The sequence below is a fragment of the Schistocerca nitens genome, chromosome 2 (genome assembly GCF_023898315.1).
Source record: "Schistocerca nitens isolate TAMUIC-IGC-003100 chromosome 2, iqSchNite1.1, whole genome shotgun sequence".
Taxonomy (NCBI): Eukaryota; Metazoa; Arthropoda; class Insecta; order Orthoptera; family Acrididae; genus Schistocerca; species Schistocerca nitens.
Genome location: NC_064615.1, coordinates 814,256,709 through 814,275,798, shown reverse-complemented (window position 1 = coordinate 814,275,798; position 19,090 = coordinate 814,256,709). Strand labels below are relative to the sequence as shown.

General features: G+C 40.6%; 1 protein-coding gene across 1 annotated transcript in view; it reads left to right on the top strand.

Moving 5' to 3' along the window:
* Positions 1-19,090, top strand: part of LOC126234651 (suppressor of lurcher protein 1-like) — a 652,665-nt gene that overhangs the window by 187,292 nt on the left and 446,283 nt on the right. The window contains exon 3 of the mRNA XM_049943382.1: positions 9,876-9,939. Coding sequence (XP_049799339.1) covers positions 9,876-9,939 — 64 coding nt within the window. The remainder of the gene's footprint in view (positions 1-9,875; positions 9,940-19,090) is intronic.

The following is a 19,090-nucleotide window of genomic DNA, read 5'->3' as shown; positions in this document are numbered from 1 at the left end:
TGGTAAAGAAGTTTTGCTATTTGGGGAACAAAATAACTGATGATGGTCGAAGTAGAGAGGATATAAAATGTAGACTGGCAATGGGAAGGAAAGCGTTTCTGAAGAAGAGAAATTTGTTAACATCGAGTATAGATTTAAGTGCCAGGAAGCCGTTTCTGAAAGTCTTTGTATGGAGTGTAACCATGTATGGAAGTGAAACATGGACGATAAACAGTTTAGACAAGAAGAGAATAGAAGCTTTCGAAATGTGGTGCTACAGAAGAATGCTGAAGATTAGATGGGTAGATCACATAACTAATGAGGAGGTGTTGAATAGGATTGGGGAGAAGAGAAGCTTGTGGCACAACTTGACTAGAAGAAGGGATCGGTTCGTAGGACATGTTCTGAGGCATCAAGGGATCACCAATTTAGTATTGGAGGGCAACGTGGAGGGTAAAAATCGTAGAGGGAGACCAAGAGATGAATACACCAAGCAGATTCAGAAGGATGTAGGTTGCAGTAGGTACTGGGAGATGAAGAAGCTTGCACAGGATAGAGTAGCATGGAGAGCTGCATTAAACTAGTCTCAGGACTGAAGACCACAACAACAACAACAACAACAAGTAAAAATATAAAATACATAATATACTTGTAGCTTAAGTCAGTTATGAGCAAAAAATCATGTTTTCGACTTCTTTCCTAAAGTAATAAAAACATCTTTAACAATATATGAAGGGAACATAACACAAAATGTAATCAGCATAAACCTTGCATTTTGGGCATTTTAAAAATTAGCGGGTAGTATGGGCCACACCAATATGATTATTTTTATAAATTAAAAATATGTTTTGAATAAAAGTCTTATTGTTTAGCATTATACGAAATATATAACACTGATTACCCTATGATATCCAAAGTATATCATTGAATACCCTATGATTTATTTAGCTTACAAAGATCACAAAACAAAAAAAGTAAGTCGTCAATGACCGCACAGAGCTCATGTGCCCAGCTTCTCACTGGTTGCACTGAATCTAATTTTCCTCATAGCTTTTTCCAAACACAATACATTTTACATATACAACGCCTTCATAAGTGCGTGGTGTAGAACTGTCATTACGAAAAATTTTTAGCTATTCATTTGCCTTCTTCTTATTGATCATCGTTTGTTCTTGTTTTGAAAATTTCATTTGTCTCTTTTCATGTTGTGCTTCTTGCTTTTGCTCTTCTAAATCTTTCTTGTCTGTCAGCATATTTTTTATTGGAGATGAAGTCAATATTTCGCTTCGGTCAGCTATTCTTTTCCGTTATGTCAACCTCTTTTCGCTGCAGGAGGGGAAAGCCGACATCTCTCTTAAAACACTTGCAAATTCGGAATGTTCGCTTGGGTGTAGCGCATTGGAGGAAGTGGTGGTCTCTCTAGAAGTTATTGTAGATTTTGCATGGGAAGCAAGCTGAGGTTTTTTTTCTTAAATGCTGGCAGAGTACCCAAAAAAAAAGGAGTGGAAATGGGTTCCGTTGCCCATACCACCCGAATGTCGCATGACCCATATTACCCGTCTCACATATATATGAAAACATGGTAGTAAGCGAAACATTGGTAGAGCAATCGAAATGCAATTGTCACTGTCTGTCGTTACACGTATTGCCAAATGCATTGAGGATGACGGACATCATTTTGAGCATTTATTGCATTAATGTGGTATTTACAGATAATCACGCTATAACACCATGCGTTCTCATAAATGGTAAGTTCACAAAAGCACATGTATCACATTGGAACAACTGAAATTAAATATTAAAACGTACCAACGTTCTATATTTTAATTTAAAAAACCTACCTGCTACCAGTTGTTCGTCTAAAATTGTGAGACATACTAAAAAACGCTGTTGATATCCATTTGACCTATGGCAGCGCCATCTAGCGGGCCAACCATAGCGCCATCTGGTTTCCCCCTTCAAGCTAGACGAATTTCGATCTTTGTAGTTTTTTCGTTTGATGCTTATTTCGTGAGATTTTTGGCCCGGCACTATCAATGGACCACCGTGTATAAGAAAAGCTCATTTCTTTGTGGCTATCACATTCACTTCATCAGATCACACTTGGTTTCTGTTCGGAAACTGTGTGAATAGTCTTGTGTAGGAGACTGAATCGGATCTTCTGGTAAGAATTATCGGGGTCTATGGCATTCTGTCCGCCGATAAAATAATCTAGCTGGAATCTTCCTGTGTCTGTGCTTTTGAACAGCGTATTTACTTTACTAGAATTTTCTGTTGATGATAAATCTGATTCATGTTACATAATTTTATGTTGATGTTGAAGTTACTCTATATTCGTAATTTTCCTTTATTCACCATAATAATAATATGAAGAGTAGACTGACGTATAAGAGAATATTCAAGAAGAATCACGGTAATAACGTGGTGCAGAAGCCTAAGGCTGTAGTTACTGTGATAATGAGCACTGCAACAGGATGTTCAGTTGGAGATAAATAAACACTCTGAAAGGAGCAGTCACCAGTCACGCAAAGTCAAATACAAGGAAGATAACTGGAAAGAAACCTTAGGTGACCACAGAAATACTTTAATTGGTCGAAGAAAGAAGGATGTTAAAATATGTTATGGAATAAAAGGAATACTTGAACACAGGACACTCAGGAATAAAATAAATAGAGATACAGTAATATTATCACCATCAATCTGGGGCACCATTGACCATAGTCAGTGCAAATGAGCAAGAATCTGCACGTCTCTAGTACCTGTATCAGTAGACATGCACTCCGTTATCTATCACGTAACAACTCACCCATCTCATCTATGATGTCATTCACATTCTAAGAAGCCACATTTTACATTGACAGGCTCAAAACTATTTGAACCTTTAGGTTTTCTGCGAGACTTTCAAATGCATTTAACCATAAATTTATGTGAGTGGTGTGTATTGTAGTATTTATTCATCTAAAATACGTTAGCAAAACGCACACACATACACACACACACACACACACACACACACACACACACACACACACACACACACAATGTTGGTGCCATGAACTTGCAGTTAAAACATCACATGTGAACATATAAAAAATAGACTATTGTAGTACACACAACAATCCCTAATGTGTTATTTATGTTTTACTATTATACTTTGCTTCCTTGTGTCTTTATATGATGTCTGCCGACGGTCCATATAATGACTCTGTAAATTTTTGTATGACATTTGTCAACTGTCGCAGTGTTCTTTCCACGTGTAGAATCTCTGTAAAAATACGTGTTGTTGTTGTTGTTGTGGTCTTCAGTCCTAAGACTGGTTTGATGCAGCTCTCCATGCTACTCTATCCTGTGCAAGCTTCTTCATCTCCCAGTACCTACTGCAACCTACATCCTTCTGAATCTGCTTGGTGTATTCATCTCTTGGTCTCCCTCTACGATTTTTACCTCCACGCTGCCCTCCAAAACTAAATTGGTGATCCCTTGATGCCTCAGAACATGTCCTACCAACCGATCCCTTCGTCTAGTCAAGTTGTGCCACAAACTTCTCTTCTCCCCAATCCTATTCAACACCTCCTCATTAGTTATGTGATCTACCATCTAATCTTCAGCATTCGTCTGTAGCACCACATTTCAAAAGCTTCTGTTCTCCTCTTGTCTAAACTATTTATCGTCCATGTTTCACTTCCATACATGGCTACACTCCATACAAATACTTTCAGAAACGATTTCCTGACATTTAAATCAATACTCGATGTTAACAAATTTCTCTTCTTCAGAAACGCTTTCCTTCCCATTGCCAGTCTACATTTTATATCCTTTTTACTTCGACCATCATCAGTTATTTTGCTCCCCAAATAGCAAAACTCCTTTACTACTTTAAGTGTCTCATTTCCTAATTCAATACCCTCAACTACACCCGACTTAATTCGACTAAATTCCATTATCCTCGTTTTGCTCTTGTTGATGTTCATCTTATTTACTCCCTTCAGGACACCATCCATTCCGTTAACTGCTCTTCCAAATCCTTTGCTGTCTCTGACAGAATTACAATGTCATCGGCGAACCTCAAAGTTCCTCTTTCTTCTCCATGGATTTTAAAACCTCCTCCGAATTTTTCTTTTGTTTCCTTCACCGCTGGCTCAATGTACAGATTGAATAACATCGGGGAGAGGCTACAACCCTATCTCACTCCTTTCCCAACAACTGCTTCCCTTTCATGCCCCTCAACTCTTATAACTGCCATTTGGTTTCTATACAAATTGTAAATAGCCTTTTTCTCCCTATATTTTACCCCTGCCACCTTCAGAATTTGAAAGAGAGTATTCCAGTCAACATTGTCAAAAGCTTTCTCTATACAAATGCTAGAAACGTAGGTTTGCGTTTCCTTAATCTAGCCTCTAAGATAAGCCGTAGGGTCAGTATTGCCTCACGTGTTCCAATATTTCTACGGAATCCAAACTGATCTTCCCCAAGGTCGGCTTCTACTAGTTTTTCCATTCGTCTGTAAAGAGTTCGTGTTAGTATTTTGCAGCCGTGACTTATTAAACTGATAGTTCGGTAATTTTCACATCTGTCAACACCTGCTTTCTTCGGGATTGGAATTATTATATTCTTCTTTAAGTCTGAGGGTATTTCGCCTGTTTCATATATCTTGCTCACCAGATGGCAGAGTTTTGTCAGGACTGGCTCTCCCAAGGCCGTCAGTAGTTTTAATGAAATGTTGTCTACTCCCGGGGCCTTGTTTCGACTTAGGTCTTTCAGTGCTCTGTCAAACTCTTCACGCAGTGTCATATTTCCCATTTCATCTTCATCTACATCCTCTTGCATTTCGATAATATTGTCCTCAAGTACATCGCCCTTGTATAGACCCTCCTTCCACCTTTCTGCTTTCCCTTCTTTGCTTAGAACTGGGTTTCCATCTGAGCTCTTGATATTCATACAAGTGGTTCTCTTTTCTCCAAAGGTCTCTTTAACTTTCCTGTTGGCAGTATCTATCTTATCCCTAGTGAGATAAGCCTCTACATCCTCACATTTATCCTCTAGCCGCCCCTGCTTAGCCATTTTGCACTTCCTATCGATCTCATTTTCGAAACGTTTGTATTCCTTTTTGCCTGCTTCACTTACTGCGTTTTTATATTTTCTCCTTTCATCAATTAAATTCAATATTTCTTCTGTTACCCAAGGATTTCTACTAGCCCTCGTCTTTTTACCGACTTGATCCTCGGCTGCCTTCACTACTTCCTCCCTCAGAGCTACCCATTCTTCTTCTACTGTATTTCTTTCCCCCATTCCTGCCATTTCTTCCCGTACGCTCTCCCTGAAACTCTCTACAACCTCTGGCTCTTTCAGTCTGTCCAGGTCCCATCTCATTAAATTCCCACCTTTTTGTAGTTTGTTCAATTTCAATCTACAGTTCATAACCAATATATTGTGCTCAGACTGCACATCTGCTCCTGGAAATGTCTTACAATTTAAAACCTGGTTCCTAAATCTCTGTCTTACCATTATATAATCTATCTGAAATCTGCCAGTACCTCCAGGCTTCTTCCATGTATACAACCTTCTTTTATGATTCTTGAAGCAAGTGTTAGCAATGATTAAGTTGTGCTCTGTGCTAAATTCTACCAGGCAGTTTCCTCTTTCATTTCTTACCTCCAACCCTATAATCTACTATGTTTCCTTCTCTCCCTTTTCCTACTACCGAATTCCAGTCACCCATGACTATTAAATTTTCGTCTCCCTTCACTATCTGAATAATTTCTTTTCTTTCATCATACATTTCTTCAATTTCTTCGTCATCTGCAGAGTTAGTTGGCATATAAACTTGTACTACTGTAGCAGGCATGGGCTTCGTGTCTATCTTGGCCACAATAATGCGTTCACTATCCTGTTTGTAGTAGCTTACCCGCATTCCTATTTTTTATTCATTATTAAAGCTACTCCTGTATTACCCCTATTTGACTTTGTATTTATAACCTTGTATTCGGCTGACCAAAAGTCTTGTTCCTCCTGCCACCGAACTTCACTAATTCCCACTATATCTAACTTTAACCTATCCATTTCCCTTTTTAAATTTTCTAACCTACCTGCCCGATTAAGGAATCTGACATTCCACGCTCCGATCCGTAGAACGCCAGTTTTCTTTCCCCTGATAACGACGTCCTCCTAAGTAGTCCCCGCCTGGAGATCCGAATGGGGGACTATTTTACCTCCGGAATACTTTACCCAAGAGGACGCCATCTTCATTAAACATACAGTAAGGCTGCATGCCCTCGGAAAAAATTACGGTTGAAGTTTCCCCTTGCTCTCAACCGTTCGCAGTACCAGCACAGCATGGCCGTTTTGGTTAGTGTTACAAGGCCAGATCAGTCAATCATCCAGACTGTTGCCCCTGCAACTACTGAAAAGGCTGCTGCCCCTCTTCAGGAACCACGCATTTGTCTGGCCTCTCAACAGATACCCCTCCGTTGTGGTTGCACCTACGGTACGGCTATCTGTATCGCTGAGGTACGCAAGCCTCCCCACCAACGGCAAGGTCCATGGTTCATGGGGGGTCGGAAAAGGTTTTCCAAGAATAAACAAGCTCGTCAGGACAGATCAAATGTCAAAGACAATACTTAAATGCCCCATAATACCCGCCTTACCCCTAATTGCCGGAAGTTTCATTGTTGTATGTCCGTTAGTTATTGTTCAGTGCTGCATTTAGTAGAGCGTTGTGTCGCACATTTTGCGAATTTCGAGATGGCAGAGTTAGAAGAGCAACGCGTCTGCATTAAACTTTGCGCGAAGTTCGAGAAAAACACACCAAGTGATGCAAGAAACCACGGTGATGGTTGCTTAAGCCGTACTCGCAGTTACAAATGGTTCACACGGTTTAAAAATGGCCAGACGACAGTTAATGATGAACTCGTTCAGATTGCAGACATATAGCAATATTTCAGTTTTGAGTCCTGACCCATTATATCTGGATACATCGTGTGGCCACCTAGTCCGTGCCACGGCTCATGAGTCAAGGCCAGAAAGACCCTCGCCTCGCAGTCTGTGAAGAGCCTTTGGATGGCACAAATGGGAATGAAATATTCCATAAGAGAATCATAAGTGGTGACGAGGCATGGGTCTAAGACCAAGGTTCAATCTTCAGAATGGGTCGGAAAAGGTTTTCCAAGAATAAGCAAGTTCGTCAGGACAGATCAAATGTCAAAGACATGCTGACATTTTTCTTTGACTTTGGAAGATTAATTTACCATAAATTCCTCCCACATGGGCAAACTGTTAATCGATAGTTCAGTCGGGACCTGTTGCGACGCCTGCGAGAAAATGTGAGAAGGAAACTACCTGAATTGTGGCGAGAGAGTTTATTGCTCATGCATGGTGATAATGCACCCGTATATTCATCCCTGTTGGTCCGTGACTATTCCAAAAAAAAAACGGAATCACAGAGCTGCCTCACCCTCCGTTATCTCCAGACCTGTCCCCTGGCGACATGTTTTTATTTACAGAGTTAAAAATTCCGTTGAAAGCATGAATATTTGCAACGATAGATGAGGTTAAAGAAAATTCGAGGACGGAAATTCACGCGGTCCAGCAAGAGGCGTACCAAGACTGCTTCCGGAAATGGAAGCGGCGTTGAGAGCCATGTATCAATTGTGGAGGAGAGTACGTCAAAGAAAACCGTGTACAATAAGTGAACGGTAAGTGTAAACTAGTTTTGTGGACAAAGTTCCGGAATGTTTTGTGCAGCCTGGTACCGAGCTGGGAGGCTGGTTTATAATGGCCTCCACAACTCAGCTGTCGCTTAGAAGTATTTGCTGCAGTACTAGGCAGCGGCATGGGTAGCCACCAACTCAGGACGTAGGCATACAAGTGCCAGGCTAAGAGAGGATGCTGTTGGCTCAAGCAGCACGACGGCTGTCTAGTTACGGCATTTACCTCCACTGAAGAGCCAAAGAAACTGGACCACCTGCCTAATATCGTGCAGGGCCCACGATAGCACGCAGAAGTGCCGTAACACGACGTGGCATGGACTCGACTAATGTCTGAAGTACCGCTGGAGGAAATTGACGTCATGGATCCTGTAAGGAGCTATCCATAAACCCGTCTGAGTTCAAGGGGGTTGCGATCTCTTCTGAATGACAAGTTGAAAAGCATCCCAGATATGGTCAAGTGGAAGTGTTTAAAGTCAGAAGAGTGTTTCTGGAGGCAATATGTAGCAATTATAGACGTTTGGGGTATCTCAATGTCCTTCTGAAACTGCCCAAGTCTCTGGGAATGCACAATGGACATGAATGGATCCAGGTGACCAGACAGAATGCTTACGTAAATGTTACCTGTCAGAGTCGTATTTAGAAGTATCAGGGGTCCCATGTCACTCCAACTGCACATGCCCCACACCGATACAGAGGCTACATTAGCTTGAACAGTCCCCTACTTACATGCAGGGTCCGCACGACTAGACAACATGTTCCCAGTAATCAACAGTCCAATTTCTGTGTTGACGGGCCTAGGTGAAGCGTAAAGCTTTTTGTCGTGCAGTCTTAAAGGGTACACGAGTGGGCATTGGGATCCGAAAACACATACTGATGATGTTTCGTTGATTGGTTCGCACACTGACGCTTGTTGATGGTCCAACATGGGAATCTGTAGCAGTTTGCCCTAGGGTTGCACTTCTGTCACGTTGAACGGTTTTCTTCATTCGTCGTTGGTCTCGTTCTTGCAGAATCTTTCCCCAGCCACAGCGATGTCGGAGATTTGATGTTTTACCGGATTTCTGATATTCACGCTATGCTCGTGAAATTTTCGTACTTGAAAATCCCCATTTCATCGCTACCTCGGAGATGCTGCGTCCCACCGGTCGTGCTTCGACTATAATATCACATTCAAACTCACATCTTGGTAACCTGCCATTGTAGCAGCAGTAACCGATATAACAACTGCGCTAGACACTTGTCTTACATCAGCTTTAAACCAACAGCCACAGCAGGCACGAAACTACGCCACACATTTGGGCCGCAATATGCGTTCACTGAAAGAGTTAAACTTAGAAAAAGCTAATTTGTGATTTAAACACATCATTCACTACACACGGGGTGGAATTACTGTAAATATGAGTTTGTAATGCTTTACATCTGTATCATGGCAGTTTTCAATCGGTCACACGTGAATACTGTGACTGCTCAATACTCCCAGTGAAATAACGTTCATCAGTATATACTTGATTAGCTGATATTTCTGTATTACTTCTCACACAGTACAGTCTATAGTCCCCATTTTACATGCCACTAATTGGGTGCTGTTTCTCGTCAGTGTGGTAGAGGAGGATTTTAAACACCAGCATAAACTGTCGAGTGGAAATTGCTTGGGGCTGTGAAGGCGTAATTACTATTTAGCAGCTTCATCATTTATTTCTGAACACAGTAAAGTATTCAGTAAAACAACAATACCAAGGAACTTCCTTAAGAGATACAGCAATTACTTCATTTAACTAAATCACGCATCAAATATATATTACAAAATCTCATAATTAAAAAATCAGCTCTAGTTCAAAATTCAAGAAATCTACTGTCAGAGAATATTTCAACACGCGAAAACTAAATCCAAGTGCTATGACATAAGAGATACCACCATAATCACTATTCAAACAATACGCAATAAATGCAGGACGCAAGAATACAACAAAATGCGAACACAACCATGTTTTTGGTCAATATTCTTACTAGATAGCAAAAATATTACTGTAAGGCCCGTTGTAGTTTCTTAATCATAGCGCTGTCAGCGAATGTCGTCGAAGGATATTCTAGTGATCATTTCTTCTGTCAGCTATTATTTTTGAAAGTAGACTCTTTGTTATACGCAGCAGTAACTTGAAGAATAATGTAGGTTCTTGTTTTTGCTTTCAGCCGCCGCTACTGCTGCACCTGTTGCTACTCTTGCTGATAGCTGCAGGCAACGCTATAAACCCAGGTGAGTTACATGTTTTAATTTTCTATAAAAGACTACCGATTTTCTGATGCTAGACGATACAACGGAACAACGGAAATTTAGGTCTAGTTTAAGATTTACTGAAGAAGTATGTAAAACCTATGATTCTGTAAGATGTCACAGAGCTGTCGTTGAGATACACCTACCTTATGCTGTACTTTTTAATAGAAGGTGTCGTCCTTGATATACGTATTAAACGTGTAAATAAGGAAATATCTTCTCAGTAAGCAAATTTCTAATATCTAACACAGTTGGGAGAGTCTTTGTGTTCACAATCAGTATACTACTAACTTTCTTCTACCCTGTTTCTGCCAGTTACATTAAGGAGTTCTCACTAGAACATTCGTTGTGATGGCGTAAAGTTTTAGAAATTATATGGGCCAAAAAGTTTCTGATGTGGTAAGTTATCAATCAGTATGATACATTTTCCGACATGAAATCATGTTCTTCATTAAACGACTGATGAAATGTAATATAAAAAAGTAAAAGTCAATGTTCCCAGGTTTGTGTCAATCTCTACCTGTTTGAAGAGTTATCCATAACAAGTATTCAGCCAGCCAAGAGTGTTTTTAAGTACCTGATCACCAGGCAATACGTAAAACACTCAGCTCCACTCACCCCACATTCATTTACGGCATTACATCCCTATACTACAGAATTAATTAACACTGTCATTCTAACGAAGCACGGCATAATAGTATACCTTCGTTCGGAAGTAAACAAACGAGATTCTTGCATTGTCACCAAGAAAGTATGGCATAATTGCACCATTATCTTCCATTCAGTTCAGCGCATACTCAGTGCCTTTAGTGCTTCGCTTAGCCCGTTGGTCACCATAACAACACCCCGATACATATATTACTCTATCTCACTACCGATATACTCTAGTAGAGTAAAATGTAAACCCGTATGCATTTGAATTGCCCTATCGTCTAGCATTTAGTTGCTAATGTGGTCTAGTTGTTACCTTTTGGTTTCTCTCGGCCTTTGCTTATGACGCGGTGATTTATTCCCTTGTGAATTCAAAGATATTCTTATAGCAACACTGTAGAAACTATGGACCTGGCCCTGGTCTTGATCTGTGCATTTATATATTCTTCAGCCATGACTTTTCCTATACAGTGGAAAATATCATAACCAATTAGTATTATGTTCATTCTCATGACAGCGCTGCAATTCCCTCGTATTGTTGTATATCACACGTATATTCTGGTGCGGTCCCATGAGACTGTACAAAGTGACTGTTGATGGATTTGTGTATCTGGAGGAAGAATAAATAACTACTACTCAACTGGAAACAAATCGCTTTTTACCCCCTTTTCGTATCCGACAAATTTCGTAATAACCAATTCACTACTTGATGATTCTTCTTTATCACTATACAGTGACCTGATAAAATATTTTTATTACCTTGTTATTACCTTCTTAAACTACCTTGATATGGTCATCTGTTTCCACTTTCACTCTTACATTTAATTTTCCTTCTTTCGTTCATGTTTAGGGCCTGTTAACTCGAGCAGCTCACGAAAGCGAAGGCATCACTAAAACTGACTATAACTGCGAGCCACACACCACTAATGGCGTTTAAATATAATATTAGCTTGGTTACACTTGTCTCCTCCCTTTAGACTCAGATATGCTGAGGTGCTCCAGGTCCACTGTGCGGTGACGTGATATCTGCGCCGCGAGAGGTAGCCGCGCCGTCAGGGGTGCCTTATCACGGACCATGCACCTCCCCCCCCCCCCCCCCCCCCCCGCCGGAGGTTCAAGTCATCCCTTGGGCATGGGTGTGTGTGTGTCGTTCATAGCGTAAGCTACTTTAAGTTAGAGTAAGTAGTGTGTAGGCTTACGGACCGATGACCTCAGCAGTTTGGTCCCATAAGACCTTACCACAGATTTCCAAAATTTTGATATCAGCGTGAAATTACAGAAAGTGAAAGCACCAGAAGCCACAGCAATTCCTTAGAAAAGATTATGGCAGCGTGGTACACTAAAGAATGCGCACAGTTTAAGCTTCTAGCCGCAGATCTCTTGCCTCATTCACCCCTCTGTTTGAAACATACTCCATATCAATACTGCGTCAGATATTATAAGATAAAATTATTAATTACAGAAACTTTTCAGAACGAAGAGTCTGCCAGAAAATTATTTTGAGCATCACATGTCGTATAAATACACTTCAGCCTCTAAGTCCCAGAGCTGCTATCTGTGTAGTTCAATGGCTTGTATCTGGCAAATCAACATTTCACAAGCAATCTATTATAGAAAACGTAACTGCCGCAAGTCACGATGTCCCAAAAAAGGTTTGCACCTTTTCGCTAATGAAGCGCTTCATAGTGTCGCCATAATCCCCACGCATAGACATAGTTTCCCGATCGAGTACTAAGAGGCCTTGAAACTCCTTACGATGCTGCATTCATGTCACTGAAAAGACTGTTGGTTCAAAGTAGATATATATCATCCAGAAAGCTTCGGCCATCATGCCTTTCGTACTGACGATATTCTGGAAAAAATTGTACATTCCCTTACATTTTACACCTCAAGAATTGTTGGAAATAATAAGATAAACAGTATTTTAAACATAATACAATTTTCTTCTGTTTCAGTAAACTCTTCCTGGACAGTAATGTTACTGTGTACAAGAATCTGCAGCAAAGTAACACAGTAAACTTCGTATCATCCTGTATAGGAAACTTCACACTGTTTTGGCTGCATCCATTTCTCCTGGTGTGACTGTCTCGGCTGCATCCACTTCTCATCCTCTTACAGTGATCTCGTTAACATCAAGATCTCGCAACTTCGTTCAGCGCCTTACTTCCCCGTGTCTGCAAACAGCGGCGCTGTGTAGCTTCCGTTATTTCTTTACTTACTACCAGCCGCTAGTAAGGTTTTTTCCTATTGTAGACTGTTATCACACTGATAATAATCAATAAATACCCTTCCCATACTAAATACTCATTCGGTCCTGCCTGTCACGAGATCTCTGGTGCCAATCAATAAACCATAAAATTTATTGGGTTAGCGTCAAACTGAGTGAAGAACATGGGGTCAATAGTGAACCAAATGTACTCCTCCGCCCAATTATTGTTTTACGTTTTACGTTGAATAACAAATCGGACAGATACATCTATCAGTTCTTTCGCTGAGTGACAGAATGTTTTTACTTGATCCATAAAAAGTGCCACGTTGTGACTGGTAGCAGAAAAAATTCCTTAGAAATATTAATTGTACGTCAATAGTGAGTCGCAGATGAAAGACAGACGACACATATAGAGAGAGACCTGAAGTTCCCTAGGAGATGGGATGAACTGTCCGACGACGTGATAGAAGAATAAATGGGATGTAGTATAGGAGTCGAAATTTAACTTGGTCTCGGGAGTCTTGCGATAAAATAAGAAGGAAGGCTTAGACAACATTACCTAGGATTTTCTAAATTCATGGGGAGAAGTAGCAACCAAAATACGTCCCAAATTTCATGTTAACAGAATCTTCCGTCTGTTCTTGGTAGAACAACATTATAATAAATGAAATGCACCACTTTGTTTTTGTTCTACAATATTACTTGAATTCTGTTAACTGGTTTTCGGCTTGGAAGGCCATCTTCAGATATTTACAGAATATTGTCACCAAAGAAGTTACAATGTTTGCAAACAACATTGGGAGAGAATTAACACGTCTAGACTAAAATAGAAACATACAGTAACATCTTTGACGTGTGGTGGTAATGCAATGAAGACCTACAAAATTGAACAGTAAATAAATAAAAATGGAGTAGACAGGAAAAACTTTAACATAAAATAGGAACAGAATGCCTCCATAACAGTTTCAGTTAATAAACAGAACTAATAAAATAAAATAAAATTAGTAATTGACATGAATACGTCAGGAGGTATAAAACATGGGGAGTGATACACAAACCAATTAAAAGAAGAAACAATTATCAATGTAACTACAGAATTTATTAGGAACTTAAGCAATATCAATAAGATACACAGAAATAAATAAATCCAAGAAAATGGACGCGTTTGAGGGAACATACAATAAATGCAATCTTTGAGAGTGTGATGGTACTGCACCTTAACATTTCCATTATATTCAAAACTATGGCTATGTAACAGTCGGCATTAAATAAATGAAACAAGTAAAATATAAACAATATTTGATGAGACAACTACAAGAGGTAACTGAAATAGTTACGCCATAAGAAGAACAGAAATGTCATCTTTACTCAAATAAAATGATTACACAGAAGTCATCGCGATTCATGATGGTCGTCTAGACATTATAAAAGGTGGGACATGGTTCTCAATAGCGTGTGTGATCATCACGGACGGCCATAACTGCTGTGAGGGAAGGTTGGCAAAGATTTTTTGAGGTAGAGCGCCCCAGTCCTCCACCAGCGCTGTTGGTAAGTATTGGATGATCCTCGGTGCATGTGCAACCCGTTTCCCCAAAGCATGCGACATGTTTTCGATGCGGTTTAAGTCGGGCGAAGGGGTAGGCCAGTTCATTCGCCGAATATCTTTGGTGCCAAGAGCTCTTTCACCTACGCTTTTTGATTTGCACGCTTGTTATCAGCCATAGAAATGAAGTCATAGCGGATAGCAACTCCTAGAGGACGCACGTGGGGAAGGAGCACAGTGTCAGAATAACGTTTACCAGTGAGTACACTGTGTTCGAAGATTTGGAGATCAGTACGCACATACAAAATTATGCCTCCCCACACAATAACACCTTGACGACCAAAACGATCATGTTTGATATCGTTCCCGGGTGGATTACATGATCCCCCCTCTCGCCATGAACGGGTAGTCCAGTATTGACCAACAAGAACGTTTTGATGGTCTAGGTGCTTCGGTGTAGGGTGGTACAATGTTCCTTAGGTATACTGACCTCTAAATCTTACAACACTGTATAATCACTGGGCAATGTTATTATGATACTGTACTCCTTTCTTGCGTGCGTCTTTCCAGTGGTACATTCGGCACTGACCTCATTTTTATGAATGACAACGCACGACCACATCGAATTGCGCAAGCGGAGGAGCTCTTTGAACGAGAAGATATTCGGCGAACAGAGTGACCTGTTGGTTTCCTTTACTTGAATCCTATACAGCACTTGTGGGATGCATTGGGAAGCCGTATTGCAGCACACGCGCTTGCACCAACTAGTACCCAGCACTTGTCTTCCGCTCTGGTGGAGGAACAGGGCGCTCTACCGCAGGAAGTGCTTACCAATCGGCATGGGAACACGTTACAGAGCGTGCACTGCTGTCCGTGGTGATTACACACCGTACTTAGAACCACATCTTGCGCTTTGTAATGCCCAGGGCAACATCATAATCACGGTGACTTCAGTGTAATTGCGGTCTTTGAATAAAAGTGTCATTACTATTCTTATTGCGTATTTGTTTCACTTACCTTGTGTACTACACTGTAGCAGTTCCTTCTATGTATGGTCCAAGTTTCATAAAGCTCTGTTACTTGGATGTCACACAATACCATGCTAAAGTTATTTTCGTCCTTGGGTTTTTCACACGAGTGTATTTACAGAGACCACTAGGATGTCTGGGCTGGGCCGAAAGCATATCTTTACTGATAAAAAGGCACCTTTTGAATACACGAGAAGAGGAAACAGTAACATTACTCGAGATATTGGCATGAGTCGGAGAAAACGCACCTTCCCATAAGAGTGCATTCCTAAAAAAAAACTTTATTGGCAGGTGTGGCTCATATCGTACTTTTAGCTGGGGAAAAAGGGCTGTATGTATAATTACGAAAGTCACTGTTGAATAAGCCAACTGGCGAGAAAGAGGCCATGAGCTGGTCAATCACATGCATAAACTCGTCTGTAGAGATGTTGGTAGAGCACAAGGAGTGCAATCACCCTAATGTGGCACTTTACTACTGCACGTTTTGAGTATGGACATCGATGCGAGCCTTAGCATACTGTACCACAACTCGGAGGTCAATGAATTCTATGGTTTCGAGTGTCGCTATCTTTAACGGTGGGGATCCACTCCATACCGGACCACAGCCATAGCACATATTGCTGCCTTCGTCAAAACATAGCCAGTTATTCTACAGAGGAAACAGTGAAACTCTTTCGTATATTAAATTTTTATTAAACACTGACATACAGAGTTTTCCCTGACAGAAACAACTCAAACTTAATCTATTCAATTATTACTTACAATATTCAAACCCATCACGACCTGGCTGCTATACATTGACATCATGACTTCCAATAATTAACACGAAAGAAAGGGCCTGAATTGCAAGAAATCCTAACAGTAATACAAATTCAGAAAATATGAATTTAAAGAAATATTAAACCACCTCCAACTCTGTTAATTGCCTAAACTCAGTTCAATCATGAATCCCAATAGGGGAAACCCCATTCTTTTTCATAAGGCAGTTACTTCCACAGAAAATCTTAATAACACGAACTACAGCAATTACAGCAAGTAGCAACAACGTCCAGCTAAATCAAAAGATTCTAAGTACTATAGACTAACTACTAGGAGGCATATCGTTTGCTAAAGAAAGATTTTGTTGAAGAGCAAAGAATATATTCAGAAAATTTTACCTTATTTATGTGACATCCAGTTCTAAAAATTATAAAAGCACTCCGTCTCCAGGCCACAAAGGGTCCATCTGGATCATCCGACCGCCGTGTCATCCTCAGCTGAGGATGCGGCGTGTGGTCAGCACACCGCTCTCCCAGTCGTGATGATGGTTTTCTTTGACCGGAGCCGCTAATATTCAGTCGAATAGCTCCTCAGTTGGCATCACGAGGCTGAGTGCATCCTGAAAAACGGCGGCAGCGCATGATAGCCCGAATGGTTACCCATCCAAGTGCCGACCACGCCCGACAGCGCTTAACGTCCGTGATCTGATGGGAACCGGCGTATCTACTGAGGCAAGGCCGTTGCCTCTAAACACTATATTTTTGACAATAACTCGACTACTCAAACATTACCAACAACATCCATCCTCATACATTTCCTTACATATGTTCTTATAAACACATCATTTCCTCTCACTTTACATTGTGTGTCCTACCAACACAGAGTCTCCACTAAGAATATCATATCTACACACTTCCTTATCCACTCGCTAACTGCCAGTCCGTCCACCCACAGAATCTCTTGCCGAGGGCGCAGAGCGCTGTCAGCGATATTAACACAGTCTAAAGCAGTGCCAACATACAAACAGACTACTAACAACAGGAAATGATAGAAAATGTTCTTTTTCTGAAAGTTACTGGTCGTTTTCGCACAAATGGGCTCGTTTTAAACTTTGAAGGAACCCATATCGCCCAGTTTAGTATTGTGCTAAACATCTTGCTAGTGTAGCAACAAGCAATAATGGAAAGGCCAGAAGTAACCAACTACTAATAATGAAGAAAACATGAAATAGGAAACACCATATAACAGAACTGCCAAAAAGTTTTGTTTCATTTACTTTTACTGTAAGAATAATTGACAACATTGGAGCTGTATAAATCAATAACTTGACACATTTTGCGTATCTCATTCACTCATGTCTCATGGAATAACATTCTGAAGTAACTCCTCATTTAGCCAAATATATTCATTGATCGGAAGGAAGCAGATTTTTGTGTGGGTTTCCGTCACATACAAGTTGCTGGGATTTGTTTAAACAGTTTGAAATTTTAACGACTGCAATACAGTACATTTATGCACCTACGAAAGCTGTTAGCAACACTCCATCACTGTCTGAGAGTAAGAGATATTCACCGTTAAAACACTAGAAGGAAGTATGATCTGCATTACCCTTTAGTGAATCTAGCATTGGCAGAGGAAGCTGTGAAATATACTGCTATAAAACTCTATGTCAGCCCTGAGGGGCGTACGTTATTTTCGGACTTCTTCCACAATGTTGTCATTCACTGATTTGTTACTGTTCTCAATTAATTTCTCTATCAGGTTCGTATTTCTTTTACATGCTGATGCTTATTACAATTGTTCTGTACAAGATTTTCTTTTCTTTTACTTTTCTGTATGTGCATTTGTGACGGCTTCCCATGTACCAAGTCCTAAGGTAGTAACCTGCATAAATTGGAAATACGGCGACGTAGACTCAAGTCAGTGGAGATTTCCTTTCATTTCTCCCTTCAGGCGACAGGGAGAATTCGTTCGGATTCTTTCGAACTTAGTTGGCGGACCAGATCTCAGCGACAGCGCTGAACTTTCCTGCCATCAAATCGTTTGATTCGTCCTACACTTCGTAGCATAAAATATTCTACAAGAATCTCGAAGCTTTCTCTCCCATGTAAGAACTGAGACCAACGAACGGCAGTGGTTACGAGACCCTCTCATTAGCTTAGGGCATCACAATTTTTGGTGGGCGTAGCAGACTGGTCACTTAGCTGCTGCAAGTGACACGAGTGTTTACGTCGGAGCGAGGTTGCAGATTCAGAAAGGCACTCTGCTCTGGGGGCCTAGTGAATATGGCCACTCTGCTGAAATGACGAGATGTGATTTATAGTCGTTTTGTATCTTGTACGCGCTTAAACCTGTTAGTATGAGCACCTTCAGGCACTTGGAGCGATTATATTTAAATTGCTTTTTGTGTATGAACTTCTGTTACCTATAGTGAATTTTAGTATCATGAGTTCAGTATGTGGTGTGGACGCGTGCACTTTCGAGCAGACCCTCCGTCTTCGTGGTTACAGCTGTACCGACCACCCTCCTCTGAAGTTATTAAATTCAGGTAGATATGCGGAGCATGTATTGGCTTTTATCCGTGTCGCAATGCTCATTGAGCTCTTTTCTCACTATGGTTTGGAATGACATGAGGTCCTCCACCACTGCTATTTAGTTAGTATACTCGACACCATGGTCATTTTCAAGCCATCTGCAAAACATATAAGGTGCATAATTCTTGTAGGTTTTCATTAGTTAAAAATTACGTTATAATTTTTACGCTACAATTTCGACGTACTGACATACTTCATACATCGTTATCGCAGGCGCTGTAAAAATCTATTATATGTTAATAAGTTTTATTGAACTACAGTTGCTGGGCATTTTTCTTGAGATGTCCGATTCGTTTTTAAAAGGACAGATGCTGTTGATATCTGGTAACAATGTACTATGGTTACAGCT